At 36.4% G+C, this 13143-nt stretch overlaps 2 protein-coding genes and 1 long non-coding RNA gene across 3 annotated transcripts in view; 2 read left to right on the top strand and 1 right to left on the bottom strand.

Annotated features, from left to right (window-relative positions):
* The first annotated feature begins 344 nt into the window (after positions 1–344).
* sostdc1a (sclerostin domain containing 1a) lies at positions 345–3663 on the top strand. The gene is made up of 2 exons (XM_019116784.2): positions 345–948; positions 2465–3663. Exons 1-2 carry the CDS (start codon positions 753–755, stop codon positions 2857–2859), a joined length of 591 nt encoding a protein of 196 aa, XP_018972329.1. The 5' UTR covers positions 345–752; the 3' UTR covers positions 2860–3663.
* A 745-nt stretch (positions 3664–4408) lies between these two features.
* crppa (CDP-L-ribitol pyrophosphorylase A) overlaps positions 4409–13143 on the top strand; it is a 30229-nt gene continuing 21494 nt past the window's right edge. The window contains exons 1-5 of the mRNA XM_042739835.1: positions 4409–4852; positions 7851–8124; positions 9054–9203; positions 11275–11379; positions 12144–12189. Of these exons, the coding sequence (XP_042595769.1) occupies positions 4620–4852; positions 7851–8124; positions 9054–9203; positions 11275–11379; positions 12144–12189 (808 nt within the window). The 5' untranslated portion in view covers positions 4409–4619. The remainder of the gene's footprint in view (positions 4853–7850; positions 8125–9053; positions 9204–11274; positions 11380–12143; positions 12190–13143) is intronic.
* Positions 8561–9181, bottom strand: LOC122139838. Its single transcript, XR_006156601.1, has 2 exons — positions 9041–9181; positions 8561–8892 (listed from the first exon to the last, which is right to left on the bottom strand). It is a non-coding gene; the product is annotated as an uncharacterized LOC122139838 (long non-coding RNA).

Raw genomic sequence — 13143 nt, 5'->3', positions numbered from 1 at the left:
TCTATCTATCTATCTATCTATCTATCTATCTATCTATCTATCTATCTATCGTTCTATGCTATATATTTATTAAAGATCAGTTTTAAAAGTTTAGTATGGATTGAATAATGCCTGCGGTTTTACTTATCCGTAAATAGTAGGCGTTATACAGTTTACACTAATGTAGTAATAATATCATGTTAAGTAGTAATAGTATGTTTATGAATCAATCAATCAATCAATCAATCAATCAAACTTTGGCACAGTCGTTTTCACGTCATTTTCAGTAAACAGATCGAATCAACTTGCCAGACAGATTGATTGCTGATTAACTGCTGCTTAACTGCTGAGAAAATAATGTTTTCTCTGACACTTTTTGCAAGTCATTTTCGCAACAAATACTTTGTGGGCAGATTATGCTTGCAACACCCTTTTAAAAATCATGGACAAAGTTTGCTTACATAAAGTGCTGAGTGTTTAACAGCACAAAAACATCTCTAAAGTGAATTAGGGGCTCTCAGGGAGTCCAGTACGCATTCACTTGACTCCAGATGTTGGAGCACCTCACAGGGTCGAGTGTTTCTCTGGGTGTGGTTTAGGGGAGAGACTGACAGCGCTTGTTTTATCATTCGGCTCACCTGAGCCATTGCCAAAACTGGAGGCGGGAGCGTATATATACACTGTATATATATAACCCAAGACATGATAGTGAGTGAGAATCATTCAGACTCCAGGAGCATCTCTCCACAGGCTGTGGGTTATTTCACATCAACATGTATATAAACGCACCCGAATCGTGCAATTTCATGTTTTTATTTTGCTTTTTAATAAGGAGTGGTCTGACTCTGAAGAACGATGCTACGGAGATTTTCTACTCTCATGTGGTCAGTCCCGTGCAGGATGCTCAGAGCAACGCGTCTCTGAATCGCGCGCGCTCGGGTGGAAGAGGCTTCACCGCGCAAGAGAGAGGTGAGTTCATGCAACCCCACTTACGACACTAGATTGGTTATTAATCATATACTGCAGTCTTTCTTCTTAAGAAATTGTGTTTAAAGCTACGTTTCAAAACATTTAAAATAAAAAGTTTTAGTGACATTCCCAATATAAAGTAAGAATTTTGTTCGGTTTGAATTTCTTCACACGTCTTCACTTGATAGTAATATCAGTTACGCTGAACAAACGGTAGCATCTATTTTCTAATTTAAGTCAAAAGTTATATTTAACCTCACTGAATCAACCGAGATAGGCTACATTAATTTATACAGACACAACAAACTTTTGTGGGTTAAATTTAACTTTTTGAGGTGAAAATGGCAGGTTTTAAGGCATATATATATATATATATATATATATATATATATATATAATATATATATATATATATATATATATAAGCAACCTGAAAATCTCATCTTATAAACAAATATTGGTTTCCATTATTTGTCTTTGATCATCTGAAATTAAAGTTTTCATATTCACAGTATGTGCTCATTCGTAAAATAGAAAGCAAACAGAACAGGTGATTTTATCCATATAGTGATTATGGTACGGGAGACTGGGGCTAGTTGTCACACTTGTACTCCGGTGAATATTTATTTCAGGAGTTTATCTCTAAAAGTCCTTTTCTGTATAGACATATGTTGAACACTTGGCCATCTTCCACTGTAATTTCCCAGGAAATTGATACAGGTCATTTAACATATGTTGATGTGTAGTGGGGCATGCTGTCACAGTGAAACCCACCATTAAATAGACTATTATTGACTTTTCAGCAAAATTTAAGCAGTAATGAATCATGAAACACCATTTCAATTAACATTGAAATGTATTAATGATATGCAATTAATTGGAGGGAGAAAGTTAGCTATGCATATGGCAAAATACTGTAGGAAATGATATGGTTTACACAGTCTCTTGGCTCACAACCAATAAAAGATAAAAGAGTGCCGAGCACAATGTCCTCTGAGTGAATCTTGTCAGACTTGGTGAGTGGAGGTGCAGCTCAGCTTTTCAGGAAGTCTCCAGGGGGAACCGTGTTTGTTTTTTGAACGACCGTAACTTGAAGTGGGGAGGAAGAAAATGTCCCTCCGATCCCCATTCATCACGTCCTGTCATGGAGGGGGCGGGGGGCACATTGTAACTGAGGTTTGTTGCTGCTGTGTGAATGGATTTTGGCTTGGGTTACGCTGACAGGAGGCTTTTCTCTGAGGCAGAACAAGTATAGCCAGCAGCACCGGCGAAATCTGACAATAAGAGGCTCAGAGTCATTAGTCATCTGTACGCTAAACCATTTCCACTCAGTTCAGATAAGGGCTTAAGTAAAGCAAACCAAGCATATCATCCATACCCATGTTGTTTATGTCTGTTTACCAACCGTGAAGAAACAGCACCAAGGTGAATCCTATCATAGATCTTAAAAGAATTCAGTTGATCTGTTATTGATATACAAATCTGGCTAAATGTTATTTATCACTTTGTGTTACAGAACGAATCCCAGTCGGCTGCAGAGAGCTGCGATCCACAAAGTACATCTCTGATGGCCAGTGCACCAGCATAAACCCTGTTAAGGAACTGGTGTGCACAGGACAGTGTCTTCCAGCTCAGATGCTGCCAAACTGGATTGGCGGATATGGTAGGAAGTTTTGGAACCGCCGAAACAGTCAGGACTGGCGCTGCGTGAATGACAAGACCCGCACCCAGCGGATTCAGCTCCAGTGTCAGGATGGCAGCACCAGGACCTACAAGATCACAGTGGTGACCTCCTGCAAATGCAAAAGATACACGAGGCAGCATAACGAATCGGGGGTCAAGTCTGAGGGATACGCTCATACCCAGATAAAAAAGCAAAAGAACAAAGGAGGCACCAGGACGGAAAGCTAAATGAGTCTGTGCTCGGACTGAGCTAGATTTTTCCTTTTAAAAGAACTCAGTATGAATGAGAGAGCTTGTGACGTCAGCTCACAGGAGCACTGAACTTTCTTTGTGCTGCCTTTGAGAGCAAGTGCAGGGCTCTGAGTTCACTTCCAGATGTCCACTGCAGTCTTTGGAAAGAAGAGAAAATAAAGACTAAATATCATCACCGATATAATCTCAATCAACATGCAACCAGTAGTGAAGACCTGTCCATAATAACGTCAAAGAGACTGACAATGTTAACTGCATATTACATTACAAATATGTTTTTTGTCATCACTGCCTGATGTGTGTGGTAATCACTTGCTGTGGTATATACTGTTAGTCTTTGTGTTCAGCGACAATAAGAGCAGTTCTCAAACCTGGGAAATGCATAGCTACATGTAAATTAAATGTCTGTACATATGCATCTGCAGTTGTTTATGTAATTGATTGTTTTGCAGGACCTTTATGTGTAATATTGTGATGTATAAGCTGATGTTATGTATTTTGCCTTGACTTTGCTCTGACTTTGAAACATTTTTAGTTTGTGCAAGGATTATTTGGACAAGATATTGCACTATAGTGACAATGCTCATATTGGCTATGTGGTGTAAAAGCATTAAAATGAAAACATCTGAAAATGTCTCGGTATAATAATTTACATTTGCATGAGGTGACATTTTGAACTCCAAATGATGCCTATTAACTGAACTATAAGGTTCATTCATTCAGTACATTAACATGCCTAATTTTTGTTTCATGCATGACAGTTTATATAAAATAAACTCAAGAACAGGTGAGAAAAATCTTAATAAAATTAGTGAAAATTATTATTGCACTAAGATTATCAATAATAATAATAATTAGGAATAACATTTGATATGCCTCTTTCATGTTCAAACAGGCATATAAAACAATTTCATCAAGTGTCAATCATCAGCTGTCATCATAGAAAAAGACTCTTATGACAAGCCATTTAAAAGTAGTTAAATTCTATTTTGAATTAGTAACCAACTACAAATGTGTATTAGTAACTCATTTTACTATTGCTTATAGTTTCTTTTTCAATATAATGGCAATGACTATTAATCGTGTACTAGTTATTATTTCGTTTACTTTAACAATGTGAATAGTCAGTTTTCCAGTATTAACTGAATAAACAATAGTATAATTAATTAATAGTAACATCTCATTTTAAAGTGAACTAAAGTAATTTTTTTGTCACAAAAAGTGACAAAATAAATTTACAGTTAACAACTGAGTTAACAATTACTTATTTTAATAGGATACTACTATTTAAAAAATGCTTGTAACAAGGCATATACTAGTAATGATAAGTAGATACTAGTTAGAAAGTTAAAGGAATAAATGTTAAAACGGCTTGCCATAATTTGGTAAAAGTAAGAAAATAAATCACAAAAAATATTTAATTGTCATTGTTCTGAAAAAAAAAAAATAGAGTTTATTTAACACGTTAACCTGTTGTGGAGTTTTTTTTTATTTGGAATATCATTAAATTACGCTGTACAATGAGATGAGATCCCACATCCCAGTTGCTGCAATGTCTTGGACGAGTGGATAACACCAGGCTCCCCCTGATACAGAGCGGGAAAGCTGCAACGCTACTGCCGCGAAACATAGCTCAAATCACCCGCCGAATGGCGATACAGAAAATCGGTTAACAGCTTCTTCCCATGAACACGGCTGTCACAAGTGAGGAGCTTCTTGTTTAGGACTCTGGAGAAATGCAGCAGGAGCGCTGTTCTTCCCCCGACAGGCCTCTGGATCCCGGCTGTCTGCTGGAATGCGACGCCGAGCGGAGCGCGGACCGGCTCGGTTGCGCGGCGGTGGATTTCCCGGTAGCTGTAGTTCTTCCCGCCGGTGGCTCTGGGGAAAGGATGGGACTGGCCACACCGAAACAATTCTGCACCATTCTCAACAGACCTCTGATAAGCTTCACGATTCAAGCGTTTGAGAGGTGAGACTTGATATTCCGTGTCGGGGAGCACATGAAACTGATTTTATTAACCTGCATACTTCACACGTAAGTTAGTTTGTTATTAGCAGACGAAAACAGAACAACAACAAATCATTATGCCTGTCACAATTACGTCCGTTAGTTTGACAACTGTACCCCCCTCCCCTCCTCAGTAAACAGGCAGCCGTCCAAGGACACCTACTGCATGAAGATCTTGTCCAGAACAGCTTTTTCAATCCTTATTAAGAACATCTGCAGATGCTGCAAGACTTGGGAAAGGCTAAAAGCACTTGACATTGTCTTGGCATGTTTAATAAATTGCACTGTGAAGTAAAAGGTTGCTGTGAGTTTCATATTCAAAAAGCTGTCACTTCAATTTTCATGGACAAAAACATAAACTTAGAGCTGTTGTAATTCATTTTGGAATATTACATTTCGATGTCCAGACTGTATTTGAGATGTGGCCTATATAAGCGGACCTGAGATATTAAATTACCCTTTTCTCTGTGTTCTCTATGTACTTCCATACACTAGTATGCAAAATACAGCATATCAGAAGAGTAGGATGTAAGTAAACCGTACTGTACACCGATTAGCTACTGTAAGTTATTTAATTTGATCTCATTTAGTTTTTTATTTAATTTTTTATTTTTTGTTATGTTTTTTTTTGTGTTTTTGTTTTTTTTTTGTTTTTGAGATTTTGTTTTGTGTGAGGGTTTTGTTTTGAATTTTGTATAGTGTGATAAGTGAGTAGGTACTTCTATTGAATAAGTACTTAGTGTATGTTCTGTATAGTATGATTGTATGTAGAATGTAATGTTATTTGGCATAAGTACACCTGGATACTTTTTTGCTTACTGTTTTATGAATACTATGAATTTAGAGACTACTACTCTTGAAAGGTCGTCCCAAACCGAAGTGCTCAAAACTATACTTCAAAGGGTACAACTGATGGACACTTCGCTCCCATGATTCTTTGCACACGTTTAATTTGTTAAACCTTAACTGGCTTGGCAAGATGATGCAGAAGTACGTTCCAAGGAACAGTTTTATGGTCCCCTACACCAGGGGTTCTCAACTCTCAAGACCCATTTTTCTGCTGAGTTTAGCTCTGACCTTTAGCTGTGTTTAATTAGGGTTGGAGCTAAACTCTGCAGGAAAGTGGATCTCGGAGCTGAGAACCCCTGCCCTCTGGAAGGAATAGGGATGAGGATGAGAATTTAAATATCCTAAAAAAACACCCAGAACACCCAAGCAAATGTATGAGTAACAATGCGCACAAATGCTCAAAACACCACAGAAGCTGTTTAACAACACACTGACAACCAACAACAACATCCCAGCATTGTGGAGGGTTTACAAAGGGTCATATGCAAATCTAGCTATTTTTGTAATTTTGTTTGATGCCACAAAGCGAGGTGACTTACAGCCAGTGTTATTATCGTTAACTAAAACTATTATTGTTTATCTATTTTTTTTTTTAAATTAAAAAAATACAGTAGAAATAAAATGTAAATGTGTAAGGAAAAACTTTAAATGAAAATGAGAAATATTGCCTTGGCAGCTAATTGACATTACTATATAGAAATAAATAAAAACTACAAAACTGAGATGAAATTAAATGAAACCTAAATACACACACTTGTTGGTGTCAAAATGCTCATCTTTACAAGTATCCTCGTAAACACAATAATTTAGGTCTTAAGTGAAAGCAAACATTTTTTGAGGAAGAAGTGTTGTAGTATTTTGTTTGGTGGGGGATGTTATTGTGGTGGCAGTCTAATATTCCTGCTGTCTGTCATTCATGTTAATCTAAAAACAAAAGAGAGAAAATCTGCTCTTGACTAAATCACATTTGTAACTTTAATAAGAAGAAATAGCCTATAAGTGTGATTAACACAGTGAGGAATATGCAGTTTTTAATGTATATTTGATTACTTTATACAATATATATGTGACCCATATATATATAATATATATAAACCAGTCTTAAGTCCCTGGGGTATATTTTTAGCAATAGCCAAAAAAAAAAAAAAAAAATTGTATGGGTCAAAATTATTGATTTTTCTTTTATGCCAAAAATTATTAGAATATTACGTAAAGATCATGTTCCATAAAGATATTTTGTAAATTTCCTACCGTAAATATATCAAAACTTAATTTTTGATTAGTAATATGCATTGCTTAGAATTTATTTGGAAAAATGCAAAGGGGATTTTCTCAGTATTTAGATTTTTTTGCACCCTTAGATTCCAGATATTCAAATAGTTGTATCTCGGCCAAATATTGTCTGATCCTAATAAACCATACATCAATGGAAAGCTTATTTATTCTATTATTATTATTCTATATTGTATAAATCTCAATTTAAAAAAAATTGACACTTAAGACTGGTTTTGTGGTTCAGGGTCACATATAGCATTTTGTATTTTTTTGTTCTACTGTAGTTTTGTTTGTCCTATTGCTTGCAATTAGTTTCTTATACTTTTTTTTATCGCTGACTCGTTCTGAGCTCCTGGATTCCTTCTCCGGCTGGCGGCCAAACTGATGTTTACCACCTGCAGTTGGGACTAAAACTTCTCATTTTGTGAAACAGAGCTTAGGGGTGTCCTGCCCTTTTCTTTTGTGAAATCTGTGTGGGTTCTGTTTTTGGTTAGGAAGTTAGGTAAGCCGGCTGTATTTTTATTTTACAAATTGACTAGGTTATTTAATTTATCTTTTTTTTTGTTCTAGATCCCTTTATGTTTATGTTTGCCTGTGGCCACCCCGAAGAGATACTCTTTATGTTTCACTCATAATCTTCAATAACAGTTTTATGTACATAAATGGTGTGTTTGTTTGGTCCTTGACCGGAGTGATTCCTTCTTTAACTTGTTTGGGAATCCATCACCAATCCTAATTTCTATTATGCCCCTTTGTCACAGCGATTATGTTGTTTCTTTTGATAGTATTCTAAACCTGACAAATGAAAGCTGTTCTATCTGTATTTTCTCAACAGATTATCATGGATCGGAACTGTTGTCGTTGTGGTTGCTAAGGAGAATCATGACTTGATGCTGAATATTGTCAAGAAATTTAATCACACAAAGGTAAAAGTAGTCCACGGAGGAACCACCAGACACAGGTCTATCTTCAACGGACTCCGGGCCTTCAGCAGCACTACAGACTCACTGACGCCCAAACCAAAAGTGGTCATCATCCATGATGCTGTACGGCCGTTTGTGGAAGAAGATCTTCTGTTGAAAATCACCCTAGCAGCTAAAGAGCAAGGGGTTCGTTTTCTCTTCTTAATCCAGATTTTGTTTCAAAATAGTGCATTTGTATGGCATTTAATAACAGTTTGGAGGAAAAAAAGAAAACCTATGTTTATTTCTGCCCAAGAGTATCATATATGCTACAATATAAATGCCCCAAAATAGAGGTAAATTACATACAAGTTAAGACTGAATTCAAATATACCTTTTTTTCCCCCGTGGCTGTCATTTGGAATAATTCATTTTAAAACACTCCCTGAAATGTTTGTGGTGATGAATGTCCACACTATGTGAACACTCCCTCCCCTAATCTGCTGTACCACGGTCTACATATCTGTCAAATTTATGAGGTGAATGAAAGTCAGACCACGTTAAGCCGTTGAAAGACAATTCCTGATGCGGGCTTCAGAGATATGTGTGAAGCTGTTATATAAAAAATATGGAAAAACTCCAATCAGAGTAACTCTTTTTAATATATGCTACAGAACAAGAATCCAGTACATATATCCCATCCTTCCAAGGCAAAGTCATGAAATCTGCATCAGCAACAGAATAACTCAGCAGAAGACGAGAAATCCAGCTTCGTTTGTGGTTTGACTGCATCGCGGGCTGTTCCAAAGTCCATAAATCACTAAGATAAACATATTGTTGACACCTCTCAGCACTACTCCTAACAGCATGAAACCGGATAAGATGTTTTAGCAATGTTTTTGCTGGCTTTGATGCGTGAGGTTGAAGATTTCTGTGATTTTCTTCTAAATCTCCCCTCCAAGGCTGTGACAAGGGCTGGAAAGCAAAACCCATATGTTTATGAAGCACTCAAAAGAATATGACAAGGATAGTGATTCATTGCCTCACCCTAATGCACCATCGTTTAGTTATCGTGAATAAACAAATTTTTACAGGGCATGTTTTTAATTGTCCTATTGTCTACCTTGTTTTTTCAGGCCTCGGGTGCGATACGTCCTCTGGTGTCCACAGTCATTGCAACCACGTCAGAGGGCTACCTGGACCACTCGCTGGAGAGAGCAAAGTACAGAGCCAGTGAAATGCCTCAAGGATTTCTTTATGACATTATTTTCCAGGCCTACCAGCGGGTATGAGCAACCCAGACACATTTATTGGTTGAAATAAACCTCAGATTCAATGTGCAAAGTACATTAAAGTTGACTGTCACCTTGACATTCCCACAGTGACTTTTTATGGTAATTTTAGGCATGTCAGTATGTTTATATGTTTTTATATAAACTTTTAAAAACAAAACAAAAAACAAAAAAAAATATATATATACAAATAAGTATTTATTATTATTATTATTATTATTATTATTATTATTATTATTATTTAGATTAGATTTATGCTCTGATGTTGCCTTTTTAACCCATTGTTTTCCATCTAAAAATCTGTTTTATATACATTTTTGTAAAATAAATATTCTAAAATATATATTTATATACATTTTTTTTATGTATTTAATATTTTATTATTTATATTGATTTATCGTTTGACAGCACTAATATATATATATATATATATATATATATATATATATATATATATATATATATATATATACTTTTTTGAACCCAGTAGTCTTTGTGACTCTTCCATCACATTTCTTTATTTTTTATGTAGTATCCAGTGTGTTTGGGGCTTGGCGCTTATTACAAATATTACTTCAATGTGACAAAGAAACACTCAGTGTTCAAATCTTGGACCAACTTGCCTCTTTTGTTCATTGTCCCTGAGATTTGCATAAATCCACAGGTTCTTCTGCTCTAAGGCACTGTGACTTTTATTATTATTCTCATGGTAATTAGTTGTGTGCCAAAATAAAGAATCAGAATTGTTTAGTCTGGCCTAGGTTACATAGCTGACTGCAAGATTGCAGTTTTATTGCAGCATTCCTTCTCAAGATCAACTCAAACAATGCTTTCACAGAAATTCTGCTTTCTCATCCAGACTCATAACGTTTCCCATGGAGGTGGAGTGGAGTGTATTTCATTATTTCATTTGAAATTTCATCAGCATCATCATCTTTGGATCTGATTAAGCCTTTTGTCAAACTTTCGATAACAGTAACAGATAGAAGTGTTAAAAAGAAGCATTGAGATTTATAGGGCTGCTGAGAAGACCATTTTTTTGGGTGCCGAATTTTTTGCTTCTGGAAAACTTTGATTTCACGGTCTTGTTGTTTTTGGCTGCGATATCGAACATTAGCGTGAGTTTTCTGTGTCAAGTCACAGCTGTCTGTCCTCAATTAATTCTAAATAAAGATAAAACCATGACATGAAGAAATACAGAGGATGAGGCAATCTGAAGAATGGGTAATATCAAGCCCGCTTGGGTGTTACCTGACACTCCGGCTCTTCTGGGGCTTTTCTTCTCCAACCCCAACAGTGAAGGGTCTGCAAAGATTTATATGCTTCTCCTTGCTTTTTGAACCCAATTTTCTATGAGCCTCTGCCATCACGTGACATAAGGCAGTCCATACTTCTTTTTTATGTAGCATTCAGCGCTTTTGATGCTTTTTACAATGGGGGTTATTTCAGGTGGGTGTTTTGAGCTAGGGTTTTTGGATGTAGCCGACGGCCATGTGTCAAAACCCTCTCTGTGGTAGCCTCGAAATGACTGATGCCATTTCAGCATGCCATCCCATTGAATCTCGGAGAGCTTGAGCTTTACAAAAGAAGAGACATCCAACCCCATAAGGGTCTAGCTGTGTGTTGATGAAAAGGGGGGAAAATGCCAAAGGTTAAATGATTGCAAGACTTTCTCCTTTAATTTGCCTTGAAATCACAGCGCTATGTAAGCGAAGCTCTCCTCTCCACCCGGGATGAAATATTGCTGTAGATATTGCCCTCGTAACTTCTCGGGTGGCATGATTTAGGTTGTGTAATCCAACCGCTGTCTTAGAGCGATTCGCTTCAAGAACTCTATTCAGCTTTTTCAATGTGTTACCAGAATCAGGGACATTTAGTACAAAAATCCCATGCCCAGATGCATGTTTCTATAAGAAACGGTCTTTTAATGACCACAAAAGTTAGCTCCTACACAGGTGTTTGACTGGAGGTTTCTATGGTTCTGATTTACATCATCAGCATTTATCAAACTGGAGCTTCTCGTTTCATTTTGTTCTGGTTTTTGTCCTGGTTTCTCCTTTTCCAGTGCAGTGAATTTGACTTTGAGTTTGGCACCGAGTGCCTACACTTGGCCCTGCAGTACTGTGGCACGAATGCAAAGCTCATAGACGGACCACCGACTCTGTGGAAAGTAAGGAACAAAGGGTTTGACTTTTTGTTGTCATACGTATAGGATTTATGCCATACACAGTGGGTCCAACAATCTGAGATCACTCTGAAAACTTTTTTTTTTTTTAACCATTTAAACCTGGAAAACATCTCTACATCTAGAATAACTAGGTCACCAAGTCTGCTTCCACATTAATCCACATAAATCTGATGCATCTTTTCTATACATTTTAACCTTTTGTCCACACTGAGACAGCATTTTTGATCATGTGACCAGTGCTGTGAGATCCAGCAAGAAGCGCAAAGCAATGAACACAAATGTCAAGGTGATTTAGTTTAAAGCCATATCCAACAGTCCTGATGTTTTCAATAGCATTGATTCCTATATTAAGATATTTTGTTAAGGAAAAAAAGACTGAAAAAGGATTTTACTCATGCATATTTTGAAAATATTGTATTATTATAAATGTTTTGAATATTGTACTTCAGATTTGTGAAATTTTCAACTTTTTGGCAAGAAAAATGTGAGAAATTCATGTAATTTTTAATTTCTCCTTATTATACTGATAATCCGCTGTAATGAAAAGTTTTGTATTGCATTAGGGTACAAAACCTACAGCAGTGGTCTCAGACTTTTGGACCCCACTATGTGTATATATATTGCAACAAACAGTAAATCGCTCCTAACAGTGTGTACAACCACAAAACTAATGTTCAGTTATATTTGGCATTTCTTTTAAGCACAAACTGTTGTTTCTCTTTTAATGTGATGTTTTCCTTTTGTAGGTAACATACAAGCGAGATTTAGCAGCTGCGGAGGCTATTATTAAAGGTATTGTATTTAAGTTGTGCAGTAAAGAAATAAATATTTCACCAGCCACTGATTTGAGTCATTGCTGGGAATACAATTTTGCCATTCACTGTTGTTATTGCAGACTTGATGTTGTTTGATTATACTTTTTAACTGGGCAAGTCAAAATAGACAGTTTTCCACGGTCAGGATCATTGGGCAAAAACAAACTGTTAGTAAAGTGTATGTAAATATACAAAGAGAGATTGTGAACCGCAAAGGCTAAACGCCATTTCAAGATGTCTAGATGTTGTCTTTTTATACAAACAGGCTTTTTAAGAGAAATTATAGAAATTACCTATTATGACCTGTAAGGTATGAGCTGACCCAGCAAAGGGCCAGTTCTCTGGTTTGGACAGAAATCGAAGAATTGGATAAAACTTAATATTTTTCATAAACATGTGGTGGTTCAGTTATATGTGTGTGTGATTTTAGCAAAGTTTCCAGGCACTTATTTACTAAGACTATGACCTTTTCTATTCAGCCAGTGCACTAAGCTGCTGTTTGCTTGTAACCGAGTTCCAAAATACCAACCTAAGTGCAATAAAACAACAGATTGCCTAAAATGTTTTCAACTTGGCTGAGTATTGGGTCTTCTACCTCTTTCAGAGTTCTGTCCTTGCAACAAAGCATCCCTCTGGCTGTATTTAAAGTTTGCTTTGCATAGTCCAATATATCCGTGCTTTTACCTTTAATGAAAGGTCAGGAAAAAGCCATTTATGCATGAATTTAAATACAATGATTGTTGCTAAGGTACACTCTGATTAACTTTGATACCTTTCAGTATGAAAGAAGCTTATCCTGTTTCCTTGAGAAAAAAATACTTGAAGTGGCAATTTTTTTTTTTTTTCTTCCTTACGTAAACACTATTTTATTTTATCTTACTTTACTTTACTTTACAAAGCTCTTGGAGTAGCTTCTACAAAACTGGTTTGC

Source organism: Cyprinus carpio, chromosome B15 (genome assembly GCF_018340385.1).
Source record: "Cyprinus carpio isolate SPL01 chromosome B15, ASM1834038v1, whole genome shotgun sequence".
Classification (NCBI taxonomy): Eukaryota; Metazoa; Chordata; class Actinopteri; order Cypriniformes; family Cyprinidae; genus Cyprinus; species Cyprinus carpio.
The sequence above is the reverse complement of the archived record's forward strand: the minus strand, read 5'-3'. Positions and strand labels throughout refer to the sequence as shown.

Bases quoted from the DNA above. Each gene is read 5' to 3' on its own strand.
- sostdc1a (XM_019116784.2), top strand. From the start codon at position 753: ATGTATATAAACGCACCCGAATCGTGCAATTTCATGTTTTTATTTTGC. The intron at 949-2,464 runs GTGAGTTCATGC...TTTGTGTTACAG, and splicing joins CTTCACCGCGCAAGAGAGAG to AACGAATCCCAGTCGGCTGC.